This window comes from Xylona heveae (assembly GCF_001619985.1).
Source record: "Xylona heveae TC161 unplaced genomic scaffold L228scaffold_3, whole genome shotgun sequence".
NCBI classification, from domain to species: domain Eukaryota; kingdom Fungi; phylum Ascomycota; class Xylonomycetes; order Xylonales; family Xylonaceae; genus Xylona; species Xylona heveae.
The window spans coordinates 169,990-184,532 of record NW_017264195.1 but is presented as its reverse complement, the minus strand read 5'-3'; the positions used below and the strand labels follow the sequence as shown (position 1 = coordinate 184,532).

Sequence of the window (14,543 nt, the reverse complement as noted above, 5' to 3'; positions counted from 1 at the left end):
TTCAACAATTTCATCACGCAGTCCTCTATTACATTCGGCCGAGCAAGACATCACCGATCTCTCCGAACAGAGCCTGCTTAACCTGCCTCTGCAAATACAATCATAATGTCTGGTGTGAGGACGCGAAACCAGGCTGCACAAGCAGCATCTGCTCCCACCGAACAAGCCGAACAGAATGGCAATTTGCACACCAGTACGCCTGCCTTAAAAGCTGGCGAAAAGAAGCGCGAGAACATTTTTCTATTTGTACCCAACCTTATCGGTGAGCCCTTAACAATTCTATGCCCTAGCTACGACTCAGATTCACTAATCGCGTTGGTATCAGGCTATTCTCGAATCATTCTCGCTGTAGCATCTCTGTACTACATGCCCCTTCATCCCAGAACCTGCTCTCTTCTCTACAGTGTCTCGTGTCTCTTGGACGCTCTTGATGGCTATGCTGCCCGACGATTCGGTCAATCCACGCGATTCGGAGCTGTCTTGGACATGGTGACCGACCGTTGTACTACCGCTTGTCTCTTGGTTTTCCTGAGCTCCGCGTGGCCGCGGTGGTCGTTACTCTTCCAAGGTCTCATTAGTTTGGATCTTGCAAGCCACTACATGCATATGTACGCAACTTTGTCCATGGGGGATAAGAATCAAAGCCACAAGAAGGTCGATGAAAGCCGAAGCTGGGTGCTGAATTTATACTACTCCAATAATGTAAGAATCCTTGCTGCTTTTAATAGTCTATTTCCAACCACTAATTTCCTCCAGAAAGTTTTGTTCGCATTCTGTGCTCTGAACGAGCTCTTCTTTATCGCACTCTACCTTCTTTCTTTCTCCTCCCCAATTCTCTCGCCGTCTCTTCTCCAGCCCTCGTCAAATGCAGGTGCGGCCTCCCCTCAACCCGGGAACCCCGCCCACCCGTCGCCGTCCAACCTCTTCGCGAGCCCTTATAGCGCTGGAGCTCTTGAATTGGCGCGTGCGAACAAGATGGATAGCTTCATTCCTTGGGTTCTCGCTGCCATTTCCTTCCCTATCATGGCTGCCAAGCAGTTGATCAATGTAGTTCAGCTTGTCAAGGCTAGCTGCTGGATTGCCGAGGGTGATCTCGAAGCGCGCGAAGCCGCCCGGCAGTCCAAGGAGTAGGGCATCTCTGGCGAGTATTGACACGAAACAAACGGGGGGCTTTACCTCGGTGGAGAGGGACTCGGTATTGCATATACTGCTATCTTTTCCCCCAAGTTACATTGTGCTATCACATTTAATTCGATATGGCAAGAGTCATATATGCCTTGTGCGTCTAATATCTAATTGGCTGGAATCTCTTTGTTCATTTATTCCATTTCGTCTCTAGCCAAGCTCCAATGCGATTGTTGCATATTTGTCTTATGCCATAATGATAGCACTGGCTGAGGAATGTGGTCGGCGAAGAGATCCGTCGTACGCTCTTCCTTCCACGGGTCAGGAACTCGCAACTCATGGTGAGGCTTTTCTTTGTTGCATTACACAGCGGGGTTTTCTGTGGTGTTTGGTCCAAGTTTACTTGCATTTCGGATTTTCCGTTCTCAGGAGAGAGGGCCCTGGAAGAAGGCGCATATTGGAATCATCTGATCTGTGCTGTTTCCACTGCCCATATCTCTGTTAATCTCTCTAGGATGAGCACCGTCGATTGATAGAAGCTAGTTAGTAATATCTAGTAGACTTACTACATTATTCACTTCTTTGAAAGTGCGAATTGAAGACGGTGGGAAATAGTGTCTTGCGTCTATGGCCAGTCAGCCTATTCCGCACCGCTCTACCACCTTGTCTCCGGGAAAGTTGACCATAGATATCAGAACAGACGCGTTCCCAGCTCGTCCAAATTGAAGAGGCACACCGAAACGTGTTAATGGAATTGTTACCGAACTCAAACATAACTCTATTCGAATATGAAGAATATCAAAGCGAGTAGTTCCCATGTAGGGGGTGATCCCTGAACGGCCTCGAACACGGCAGACCGGAGGGGAAGCAAGATCTGGACCGGCCATGCGAGGAGCGCCACGGTTAATGCGCGGGCTGATCAGCCTAGATTGATTGGCGACTGCTCGCTTGGACGGTTGGTTCCCTACGGAGTAAGGCGAATCGGGTGCCGGGGGCAAGTTGTTGCTGCGGAAAGGACGAAGATCGGCATCCACACACGGGACTGAAACATTGAGATATTGCTCCCTTGCCCTTTTGCACACAAAATATTTTGGAAAGAACGTGAAAGCGCGTGGGGAGAAGCCTGGGATACTCATTCAGTCCTTCTGTCGCTTCCGTACTACGTCTTCCTTTCATGATACTTTTGATGCTACATTACGTTCGTTGCCCTGCTCCTTTTGAGGCTCCCTGGAATCTGCTTTTCATTGTTGTTGTTCGCATTGTTGGACTTTGACCTTCGATCGTCTCCGCTTTCCCCTGCGGTGGAAACTCGCATTGCTGTTTTGAATCTTGACATACTGTGCCCGCTTGCTTTTGAATCAACCCTTTTTTTATAAGTCTTGCATTGTCGATTAGTCGTTTCCTTTCTAAACTCTTATTGTTATTTGAGCCCTTGCGGAACTTTTATCTCTAGGTTTCTCCCAGTTGGCGGCCTCCACGCAAGGCCGCCGTTACAAGGCAATTGCCATCACTGCACCCCCATGGCGTCTTCGGCGAAATCTTTGGATGCGGTTCGCGCGAGAGAACTGTACAAATACTTTCGGCCCGATCCTAATACGAGTGCATGTCACGAAGGGGGTCTGGTTGCATCCCAAGCAACGTCTCCAGACACTGCCTTGACTGCTTATGCTCAGCTGGTAGCATGGCGCCTCAACTGTCAACGGGCCATGATCTCGTATGCAAGCTTCATTTTCCGCCCCTGATTGCTTCGACCGTCGCTCATAGTGCTAAAGGCTAATAGACCGTGAAACGCAATATTTTGTTGCCGAATCTACCAAGACCTTGAACTTCTATGACAATTCCAGACATACAGACCCTGCAGACTCGCTTTGGCTGGGATGCTCGAGCGTGTCCAAGGAGGGTCGGTTGTGCGAGGTGAGGTTGAGCTCTGCTATGACCTGGTGGCCCCCCTTCCTCTAATTTCTCATGCAGCGCACCATTGCCCTCCCACCCAGCAATGGCGATTTCCCGTGCTTTCAGATAACCGACCTGAAAGAAGATCCGACGTTTTGCAATCTGCCTTTCGTATCGGGTGAACCCGGTTTTCGATTTTATGCTGGTAATACATGTGATTCCGCAGCCTAATATGTGCGGCTAATATGGCTTCAGGCACTCCGATCACAACCAATAAGGGTGTCAATATTGGCAGCCTTTTTGTTCTCGATGACAAACCACATCCACCGCTCGACCCATTGGAAATTGAGGTTTGGAAATCTTGTAGCGAAACGCGTCACCGACTCTAACTCGTCCCTTTTGTAGTTTCTGGGCCACATGGCCATGATTATTATGCAGCATATGCAACTTGCTCGAGATGCGAGCGAGAGGAGGCGGGCTCTCCAGATGCAAAAAGGGCTTTCGGTCTTTGTCGAATCGGGCTCGTCTCTTGAGCGGGGACATATGTCTCGCTCCACGTCTTATGACGATCTTTCGAAAGCCGAAAAAAAGAGCTCGACATTGGAAAACACTCGACCCTCTGCAGAAGGCCTGACTGCTCCTCCCCCTTCCACTGGTGACATCGTGAATCCACAAACTACTTCATCGGACGATGGTGCATTGGTCGAAAAGAAAAATGCCAATGCGCAGCCTCCAGTGTTGACGGAGAACGTTGTCTATAAAGATCCCGTCCAGGCGGCCACCAGTCAAGTCCCCGAAGCCGAGGAAACACTAAGCCAGACTTTTTCGCGTGCCGCTAATATTCTTCATGAATCGCTGTTTGAAGGTGATGGCGGAGTCATCTTCTTATCGACCAAACCTGGCATCACAGGAAACGACACCTACAGTCGAAGTGGCCTCGAAACCGGAGACCCGGCAACCCAGACCGGAGACGGAACTGTTTCTGTTGGCGAAACGCCAGGGTCAGCCGACAATGTTTCTCGAGCAACTTGGGGCAGTGGTACTACAAGAGATCGGTCGACTGATATCCTTGGTGCTAGATTTCCGCGGAAGGGATCTTCGAGGTCTTTCATTCCTGTGGGTGAAGCGATGATTGCGAGCTTAGTGAAGCGTTATCCGAGCGGTAAATTATGGCTGGCTGACGAAGACGGCGTGGCATCATCTTCGGAAGAGGAGGCGACCAACGGTGCTTTGTCCGGGCCAACATCCGAAGAACAGCTATCGCGCAAGGCCCGTCGAAGGGCAAAAGAAAATATTCTTCTGAAGCATTTCTCTGGTGGTCAGTCTGTTCGGGGTTAGTGTTAATCGTCCAGGAGTGAAACTGACTTTTCTTTAGCTCGATCGTTGCTATTTGTTCCTTTGTGGGATGCAAAAGCAGGAAGATGGTTCAGCGCATGTTTTTGCTGGTCCTTGAATCCTCTTACAACATTTACCTACGAAACTGAAGTGCTATACACCGTTGCATTTGGGAATTGTGTCATGTCTGAAGTGAGTCGGCTCGAAAGCATGGCAGCAGACCAAAGCAAGACCAATTTTATTGGAAGCATATCTCATGAACTCAGAAGCCCGCTTCACGGTAAGTGCTCATTGCAATATCTTATCCTGCTCTAATTCTTTCGTTCAAACTGACCCGTTATGATACTTGGTGCAGGCATATTAGCAAGTAATGAGTTCCTTGAGCAGACCAAGTGCGATCCATTTCAGCAGTCTCTTGTCGAGACGATTAGCGCATGTGGTAAAACCCTATTGGTAAGTGCTTTCACTGCTTGAATCGGACCTTTTGATGCTCATTTTCTAACTGTTTCAGGATACAATCAATCATGGTACTTTTCATATCAAATCAACTTGCTTCTTACTTGATAACTAAATCTTTTTGGGCAGTATTGGATTTCAGCAAGATCAATTCACTTGTAAAATCGGAACGGAGCGCACGAAAGCCAAAGTACAGCAAACGACATGGTCGTTTGGCAGAAAGAGGTCTTATAAAATCAAATCAGGGTCCGCTGAATATTGTTGCCGAGATAGATCTTGCAAAGGTAATTCAAATACTAAGAATTCGCAAATAGTGGAAGCTAAGTGGATTATAGGTCCTCGAGGAAGTTGTGTGCGGAATTTATGCTGGTCATGTAGGTACCAGATCTGCTATGGTCATCTCTTCTCTAACATCCAGTCATAGGCTTTCCGTGATATGTCAAAAGAAGACCAGGCTTACCTTTCACGAGGCGGTACTAGCGCGGAAGGTCAAATCATGAATAGGAGTGAGCCCGACGTTGATATCATCCTAGATATTGCGCCTCACGATTGGACTTTTATTACTCAACCAGGTGTGTGGCAATCTTTATCTTCGGGTTTCCATGACTAAAAGCTTGTAGGAGCCTTTCGACGGATATGCATGAATCTGCTTGGAAATGCGCTCAAGTACACTGAAAAGGGTTATGTCAAAGTGAAGCTTGAGGCTACTAAGCTAGAAGATAGCTCGAGCCAGACTAAAAAGGAAATGGTCAAACTAATCGTGTCAGATACTGGGAAAGGAATAAGTTCTGATTATCTACGCACTAAACTCTTCGTGCCTTTTTCGCAGGAGAATCACCTCGCACCCGGGACCGGTGAGTCATGCAGTTGGACTATAATACGCATTGTGCTAAGGCTGAGCAGGTCTTGGTTTGAGCATCGTCAAAACTGTAGTGCAGCTACTTGAGGGACATATTGACGTGAGAAGCCAAATTGGAAAAGGATCAGAATTCACCATTACTCTTCCCCTTTCTCGTGGCACTTCAACCAATGACAGTCCGTCGACGACTCCAAGTTCAACAAACTCTGCTCCTGGGGCCGGCGCTACCGAGCCTGACGTTGTCGCTGCAGTGGAAGAGGACGGCAATGGGCTTAGTATTGGCGTGCTGCCGCCTACCCTGTTTTCCCCTGGTTCATCCATCCAGACGAGGGCTTCATCTTTAATCCAGGACTCCATGCTGAACTATATAACGAACTGGTTCCACCTCAATGTCGTCTCCAACACGCCCCTAAACCCGCCCGTATCGATATGTATAATTGACGAGTCGATGCTCTCATCATTCTCTGCCGTCACATTGAACCACATGAATAACGGTCTAACCCCGGCTCTATTGGTTTTATGCCGAAATGGCTTACAGTACTCTCAAACCCCTAAAGTCTTCAATGATGGACGGGTGATAGAATATCTGACACAGCCATTTGGCGCGCAGAAGCTAGCTAAGGCTCTTCTTGTCCTTTTTAGTAGACTAAAGGAGATGTCTACGATCCCCACTGGATTACCAATATCTCCAGAAACGGTGGAAGGGAATGTAGTTAATATTTCGAGCGTACCCTCGGTCAGTGCGGCCAGGGAAATGACTGAAGTGGTGCTTGATGGGTCCCACGTCCGTCTTTTGGATAATGGTGTGGCATTGGGACGTGAAGACAGTCTCAATGCAAGCAGAGCACTCGACTATCATCCGCCAGATTATGACGATCTGCCAGAAAACAAAGGAAAGGAGTTCCCCTTTGTTGCGGAGTCTACCCAACAGGAGTTGGACCAGGCCTCTACCGAGCCAGCTGTATCGACTTATTCGACTGCAACAACATCTGCACCGTTCAAGGATCATCCGCTTGCACCTCAATCAATATCTCAAGTCTTGCACGACCCCATTCAACCTAGTGAGGAGCGCGAAGAATCGTCAGAACGAGATGACCGCACCCCGACACTCTCACCCTCGAAGTCTTTCTCTCCCAAAGTACTCTTGGTGGACGATAACCAAATCAACCTTAGATTGTTGAGGACCTTTATGAAAAAGCGAAAGTACGACTTGGTCGATATGGCAGTGGATGGATTCTTAGCCGTCGAGGCAGCGAAAAAGACATGCTATGACATTATTTTCATGGGTAGGCCTTACTCAAGAGATAATTTTCTATCCTGTTCAGCGACCGGGGTTGGAATCGATTATATCTCAAGTCTTGTTTCTGAAGGCCATGTTTCTGATTTGCAAATCTTACAGATATATCTATGCCACGTCTGAACGGGTTTGAGGCAACTAGCCAGATTCGAGAACTTGAGGAAGAGCGTCGAGCAACACATCTACGGTCAGATCAAGCCGGTCCTTCACCATCACCCGCCTTTATAATTGCCCTCACTGGGTTAGCCAGCTCCAAGGACCAGAAAGAGGCATTTGAAGTTGGCATTGACCTTTTCATGACCAAGCCTGTCGTATTTAAAGAAGTTGGAAAACTGGTAGGTCGTATATGAAACGTCGGGCTAGGATACATTACTAACGGAAAGACAGTTGGACAATTGGGAGCAAAATCGGTAAGATTTTAATTAGAGTACGTTTGAGATGAGATAGATCATGGGCTCTTTTTTTCGGAATAGTTATTGTTTTGGGGATGAATACAATTTTGGAAATATGCAAGGCACATGTATCGCAGTCAGTGCGCCATTGCTCGTGGAGCGAAGAGTTTACGAAGCAGTCTATCAAATGTCTCACTTGATGCAGCCTCATATGCAATATATATGGCAAGTCGTGTGTCTCCGAGACAAAAGTGTGCATGTTTTCTTTGTCTTTTAAACCGAGGGCGTTTTCATCCGTTTTGACTTAAGAGACGTCTCAGCACCTTGGCGGAAAAAAGGAGTTGAAGAATTAAAATCAGTTGTCAACGAGGAAAAAAGGAGGGTCGATTGTCGAGAGGAGGAATCGGTTCTCTTCTCGTTCTATACCTACGCCCCACGGGTACTTTGGTGCCGGTCATCATCAGCTCCTCGTACCGGAGTTACGGTTGCTTGGGTGGTGTACGGTGACCAAGTAGTACGGCAGGACAGTCCCCAAAGATGGCTATACCGAGGACATACTGTAGCTAAGTTACCTTACCTACCTTAAGTAAAAGAACGACTCTCTTCGGTTTGTGGGGGAGTCGAAGAGGGCAACTCGACGGGTTGCTGGGGGGTTTGGATTGGGTTCGCCTCGGTTGGGTCGAGCTAGTGGGCCAAGTTCGCCTCGATTATTTGCCTCCCCCGTCGTCCCATGCCAAATGCGTGATAGAGCCAGAAGAAGCCAAGGAGCACCGCTGGAAAGCCCCGATCACTGCACGAGGTCGCACGAAATAAGGAGATTGAGCACTGTGCACAAGGTGACATAACATGGTCTAATCATTTTTACAGAGAAATATTAAGGTTAATGATTGATGAATAGTATCTGCAGTTGTACTCGGAAGATTCGGTACACTGATGACCTCCTTGCAAGAGATGGTGGAAGATCAACTAGGGCAACGATGTCATACTACAGGACGAGGAAGACTGAATTTCGGGAGGAGACGAGCCAAGGGCAAGACGAGCAGCCAAGGAAATGGCTGGAAACTGTGGAGTTGTGGAAAGGTGGATCACTGTACTAAGATACCAGCATACTACGGCTAGTTGCAGTCACCAACTTGACAAGACGAAACATTTATGCTCTCCAACGATACTCAACCACTGCACCAGTAAAAGAACATTGAAAAGTAGACTCGGAAGTTGCCATGTACTTTTGAGATTCGCATCAAAGGTCTTTCTCCACCACCGTTTCCCCTTCACCCACTTCCTGAGAAATGACGACGTTGGGAGAAGGGCGAATGATGACGAGAAGCCAGTGATGACGAACAATACCCTCTCATACATGACCCACGATCCTCTTCATTGTCGCATGAAGAGGAATTAGGAATGCATCGACCTATGGACAAGTATTCCAAGCGCAGCATGTAAATCGATCTGGGAGGAGAGACTCTGAATTACAATTTCCCAATTGGACTGACTCGCCGCCCCCAGATGTAGGACCAGAGGACCCTTTTTTTTGGGGACCCCCCTAACTCTTGCCGCTACGGTTGAAACTTCTCTTTGTCTTCGATGAAAATTGGCCTCATTCTCCGTTTCTTCATAGAGCAAACAAACCGCACACAGTACAGGACATGACAGTAGTACGGCCGCCACCAGCCAGTCATGGGCACCGCCGGCCCCCACCGGTCTCGCTTTGCCCACCCGTGCCCGTCGTGTCCTACTTACTTGACGCAACCGCTGCCACGCCCTCCGGCCCTTCGCCGCCCATCTGCCCTCGTCTTGAGGTACCCGGCCTGCCGGTCGATCAAGGGAAACTCCTCGGGTACAGTACAGGTCTTTACCTGATGCAAAATGAGCAGGAGTACAGAGACAACTAGGGATGAGTGAGATGGGCATTTCGCATCCATGCTTGATATTTGGGGTCATTTCTTCGCCAATTTATTGCATTGCCAGCAGCTCCATTTGCTTTTTGTGGACAAGGAAAAGGCGAGGAAAAGGTGAGTGGTGATTGAGAGAAAGTAGTAGATATGGGTTGGTGTGTACGGAGTATCTGGAACAAACTCTGTATCGTCCAGTCATCCCCCGTCTCCGCGTACCGCGGGTAGGCTGGCACACAGGAATCAGATTGGTTGCAATCATGCACGCACGCACCACATACATTACAACTGTCCGTCAATTTGCACGCAGAGGTAAGTATTCGTATACCTGAATGGATTTTCGGGAAAGGCAGAAAATGAGGAGTGGATCTTGTGCTTCAACAAGTGTTTGATGTGCTGAGAAGGCAAATGAAATGCATCTATACATGGCATACTCCTTCTCTTTCTTAGATATTGTATCACACTCTTACTGCTGCTTCTTACTACAGTTACTGCGGCACGTCTTTCCTTGCCCCATTTTGTCGTAGCCACACGGTTTAGTAGTTACATTTGCTGTGTCTCTGGGCTCCCCAAAGGTCTAGCCATCTTACCATTCCTCCCACCCAGCAAGCCAGGCCAACGTCGACTCTCGAGGGCTTTACTGAGTGAACCGGCAAATCCTCACCCACACGTAGTTGGCACTCCCCAATTTCAAAATTAACCCATTAACGTCTTTCTCTTCATTTTTTTCTCATTTCAAAGAAGCTCAGAGCGTGTCGAGTTCCGATTCATAGCAGCTACATTTACTTCAATTTGTCTCCCGCTGGTGCTCTCTTTCTGAGATAAACCTCTCGACTCCAATGTTGCGCGTTTCTCTCTGAGGCGTCGGACCGCCCGCTCGCTGACCTAACCCCGTCATTTGCCCGCACATTCGCCCTGTCGAACCACCACGCTTTCTCTGATCGAGCCACGAGTCTTCTCCACAGTTGTGCAAATCCAAGACGTGGAGAGGGCGTCGATTTCATTGCTCAAAATCAAGCTCTGTCAGAAAGGCACTTGTGGCATTTTGATGAGCAGATTCTTCTCGATTCAACCTACGTTCAGTCCTCGCACCTCGGTGACATATCCTCGGATCCCCTTGGTCATTCATATCAGGAAGAGAGTGTGAGAGAGTAGGCCTCTGCCGGACGCCAACCTCTCTTCTACTTTCTTCTCTCTTCGCTCGCCCCGACTATGTCGACGCCTTCGACCGCAACCGCGACAATTCCTGCTACTCATCCGCATTACGGTTATTCCCATCATCAAAATTACACTCCAAGTGGCGGATATCATCCCAACGCTGCGCTACTAAACGGTTCTTCGTCGCGATTGGGGACCACACACTACAGCTTCCCTATCACGACCACGACACCCATATCTCGCCGACCGACGAGCGCTGCCGGCCATTCTTCTTCACAACCTCAACAGCCGCCGCCTCCGCCGCCGTTGACGCCGCAGAATGCTCTAATGGCCACTTCGCAAGCACCCTCGAATCACCACGAGTCGAGCAGCAGCCGCCAGGAACGCAAACCCAACTGGGCTGAATTTTATAAACATGGCATCCCCAAGGAGGTCATTGTCATCGACGACGACGACGACTCTCCGCCGCCGGCACCTGTGCCAGTGCCGGCCACACAATACGATTCTCGTCCAAACGCAAATGCGCGGACGGTGACATTGAATCAGAGCACCAGGCATGCTGATAAGAAGCGCAAGACTGCCGTCTCTACTGGCTACGATCCCATCTACAATCCAGCGCCATCCTACTCGACCACCCAGACCCCACACTACATCAACTCACCCTCTGCAGCCTCCATTTCAACCGATCGCACCGCTTCGGCATTGCATACGACTGCGGCTACGTCATTGGGCTCCCATGCCAGTATCAACAATGGCCTATACATGCCACATGCTGCTGCTGCTGCTGCTGCTGAAGACGGTGTTGTCGGACAGAAGAGGAAGCGGACACGAAAAGCCGTCGCTGATGAGGCGAAACGACGAGAGAGTGATGTGCAAGGTGATCCTTGGAGTTGTTATGTACCACCGCCGAACCCTCCGCTCAAGGCGAGAGACGTTCATGTGCAGGTGATGCCCGACGTAAGCTTAGTCTTTTGCCCCCCTCGCTTCTCCTCAGCGATGAGTTTCTTGTGAGATTTCAGCACGCTAATCAATCGACCTTTAGACATCTTACATGAAACATCAAAAGGTGGATGACGATGATGGTCATTTTATCGTCGTGCCTGATTCTGAGCTTGGTGATCGATGTAAGTTCTGTGCCTGGGCTAGTAGACATTCTCAACATGCGCTATGACTGCCTCTTCCTTTTAATTTATTGATGACCGGCTTGCTGACTAGACGGTGCCAGATCAAATTACCAAGCTTCTGGGTCAGGGTACCTTTGGCAAGGTTGTCGAGGCCTATGACCGGAAGAAGCGGTCCAAATGTGCCATTAAGATTATCAGATCTGTACAAAAGTATCGCGATGCATCAAGGATTGAGCTGCGGGTCCTCCGCACCCTGTCTGCCAACGACGTGGAGAACCGAAATAAGTGCATTCACCTGCGGGATTGCTTTGACTATCGAAACCACATTTGCATTGTCACCGATTTGCTGGGCCAAAGCGTGTTTGATTTTCTCAAGGCCAACCAGTTTGTGCCATTTCCTAGTAGCCAGATTCAGAACTTTGCGAGACAGCTTTTTACTAGCGTTGCCTGTAAGTTGCTGCAAGAGGGTTTTGTTATTTCCCCTTTTTAGAATGTTTGCTGACCGTTTGCAGTCCTTCATGACCTCAATCTCATCCACACCGACCTGAAGCCAGAAAATATCCTTCTGGTGAACAGTCAGTACCAGACGTTTACGTACAATCGCACAATTCCATCCTCTTCGACCGCCACATCAAGACAGGCCAGACAACGGCGAGTGCTTCTCGACAGTGAAATTCGACTCATCGACTTTGGCTCTGCCACTTTTGACGATGAATACCATTCCTCTGTGGTATCAACACGGCATTATCGCGCCCCAGAGATTATCCTCAACCTCGGATGGAGCTTCCCATGTGACATTTGGAGTATCGGCTGTATACTGGTCGAGTTCTTCACTGGCGACGCCTTGTTCCAGACTCATGACAACTTGGAGCACCTCGCCATGATGGAGCCAGTATGTGGGGGACGCCTCGACACAAAACTTGTCAAGCAGGTCATGGCTGGCGGCAGAGGCAGCAATGGGAATCAAGCAGCCAAGTAAGTGAAAGACCACAGACATGATCCTTCAAAGCTCACGGGGGAGCAATGGGGACATATGAAGCTAATCTGTTGATAGATACTTTGTCCGCGGCCAACGGCTCGATTACCCTAATAATGAAACAACGCGGGCATCGCGGAAATATGTCAAGGCTATGAAACAGCTTCATGTATGTCACCTGTTATATGTTATTTTTCATTTAAAGCAAGTGACCAACTGACTGGTCACAGGAAATCATTCCTCAAACTACCACTTTCAACAAGCAGTTTCTCGATTTACTGCGGAAAATTTTTGTATATGACCCTCGCCAACGGATCACGGCGAAGCAAGCACTCAAGCATCCCTGGTTCCGAGAGAGCATTGTCGATGACGGCACAGAGGCCACGAGGATACGAATGGAGCGGGAGCGTCAGGTGAATGGGTATCGGTGATTGTTTCGGTGCGAGATTTTTGATTTTCGGATTCGAGATTTGAGATTTGAAATTCGATAGCTTGATAAGCGGACGACTTGACATTTTTTTTTTTTCTTTTTCTTTTCTGTTAATATACCGGATGTGATCATGTGGTTAGGTTTCAACTTTCAACTTATGGGACACTCTTCTTTTCCTCATCTCATCTTTGCTTTTGTCGCCATTTGTTCTTATATATATCATGACTGGATTCTACTTTTCACATTTACTCTATTTGCATTCGCCACGATTTGATTCACCATTCTCATGATTTGTTTTCTCTTAGTACCTATTTCATGTCCCCTTGTTGCAACTTACGTCATGTTTATGTTATTGTATATCGTATCATTCACTTTTGGCAAGCCGCAAATTCATTCAGCAAGTCGGAATTCTATTTCCCCCCTTTTTTGTCACCTGTTCATGGTCTCTTGATTCTCTCTATATATTTACAATATCTTATCCTGGTCTAGTTTATTTTTATTTTTATTTTATTTTTGTTTTTGTTTTTCTCTTAAAAGGGGTTTTGCGGGCTGTAGATGTAAGTTAGCATCATCATCATCATTATTATTTCCTTATTCGTCGTCGTCGATGTTGTCGATGTTGTCGTCGTCGGCGGCGTTTTTATTTACTCTTTTGAACCTCTATTATCTATGATTATATTATCATCTATTATTACCTCTTTTGGTGCTGTTAGCCGTCATCACCCATTCTATCTACTTTTATCTGTCATCATCTACTTTTGGCTGCTGTTAGCCTGTTACCCGTCATCACTATTTTGGATGCCGTTATCCATTATCACCTATTACGGCGATAATCAGTTTTCATTCCAACCATCAACGACCTATTAAACGCTTCATCGTCATGACTCATGTAGATGTAAAGGCTACAGTATTGGATCTTACTCTTCTATCGTATTTGGCACGGTGGCACGGTGGCACAGTGGCATGTGTCAGTTTTCAGCTGTCAGCTGTTAGGGTAATAGGGCCTAATACCTTTTCTATTTATTTATTTATTTATTTATTTATTTATACGATTCGATCATTCAGGCATAATAATCTTTGTTAGTTTGATCAGGTTACTGAGTGACAGGTGTTATTATAGTTTACTGTTTACCTATTCTGATTCCTCCCGTGATTTTGATTTGATATCCTAATAGGTGCAAGTCTGTGATGTCGTTTAACTACCGTCGACCACTGTCAGATTTCTGTGGCTAGTAACATTCTTATATAGTTACAAATTTTCAATGTTTGGACGGAATTGGATAGGGTGGGCTTAGTGGTGTGCTGGTGTAGCGCTCTCAGCTTTCTATTTGAGAATCAGTCGTATGAATCCATGATTTTATATTTGGGTATATCATATTCCTGTATAGAGATTGATAGCAATGGCAATTAGTCAACTATGATTTTGTTTATGGCGCATTGGTGCCAGGACGGCCGGGATCGCCGGGATCGCCGAGGTCGCTGGATGGACACAGTGATGCTCAAGCAGGCTGCAGTCTGTCTAAAAAAATTGTACTCTTCTCTTATTTATAGCCTTGAAAACATGTTATTGAATATCTAGCTAACAGGTTATCTCTTTCCAGTATGT

At 47.6% G+C, this 14,543-nt stretch overlaps 5 protein-coding genes across 5 annotated transcripts; all 5 read left to right on the top strand.

The window, feature by feature from the left end:
• Positions 1–105: 105 nt before the first annotated feature.
• L228DRAFT_252518 (CDP-alcohol phosphatidyltransferase) lies at positions 106–1,131 on the top strand (the record flags this gene model as incomplete). Its single annotated transcript, XM_018333690.1, has 3 exons — positions 106–262; positions 326–702; positions 757–1,131. The coding sequence occupies 3 exons, from the start codon at positions 106–108 to the stop codon at positions 1,129–1,131; spliced, it is 909 nt and encodes a 302-aa protein (XP_018189543.1).
• A 125-nt stretch (positions 1,132–1,256) lies between these two features.
• On the top strand, positions 1,257–1,664 carry L228DRAFT_86259 (hypothetical protein). Its single transcript, XM_018336923.1, has one exon. It carries the CDS (start codon positions 1,382–1,384, stop codon positions 1,628–1,630), a length of 249 nt encoding a protein of 82 aa, XP_018189542.1. The 5' UTR covers positions 1,257–1,381; the 3' UTR covers positions 1,631–1,664.
• A 981-nt stretch (positions 1,665–2,645) lies between these two features.
• Positions 2,646–7,379, top strand: L228DRAFT_266356 (hypothetical protein; the record flags this gene model as incomplete). Its single annotated transcript, XM_018334847.1, has 15 exons — positions 2,646–2,839; positions 2,898–3,039; positions 3,097–3,223; positions 3,274–3,368; positions 3,424–4,336; positions 4,394–4,633; positions 4,709–4,806; positions 4,865–4,880; positions 4,939–5,093; positions 5,145–5,183; positions 5,234–5,381; positions 5,430–5,663; positions 5,713–6,954; positions 7,068–7,300; positions 7,353–7,379. 15 exons carry the CDS (start codon positions 2,646–2,648, stop codon positions 7,377–7,379), a joined length of 3,903 nt encoding a protein of 1,300 aa, XP_018189541.1.
• A 1,391-nt stretch (positions 7,380–8,770) lies between these two features.
• Positions 8,771–9,617, top strand: L228DRAFT_244845 (hypothetical protein). Its single transcript, XM_018332025.1, has one exon. It carries the CDS (start codon positions 9,004–9,006, stop codon positions 9,247–9,249), a length of 246 nt encoding a protein of 81 aa, XP_018189540.1. The 5' UTR covers positions 8,771–9,003; the 3' UTR covers positions 9,250–9,617.
• A 1,117-nt stretch (positions 9,618–10,734) lies between these two features.
• Positions 10,735–12,938, top strand: L228DRAFT_209255 (dual specificity tyrosine-phosphorylation-regulated kinase 3; the record flags this gene model as incomplete). The annotated part of the gene is made up of 6 exons (XM_018329802.1): positions 10,735–11,364; positions 11,450–11,531; positions 11,633–11,980; positions 12,044–12,506; positions 12,586–12,676; positions 12,738–12,938. The coding sequence occupies 6 exons, from the start codon at positions 10,735–10,737 to the stop codon at positions 12,936–12,938; spliced, it is 1,815 nt and encodes a 604-aa protein (XP_018189539.1).
• Between the last annotated feature and the right edge of the window lie 1,605 nt (positions 12,939–14,543).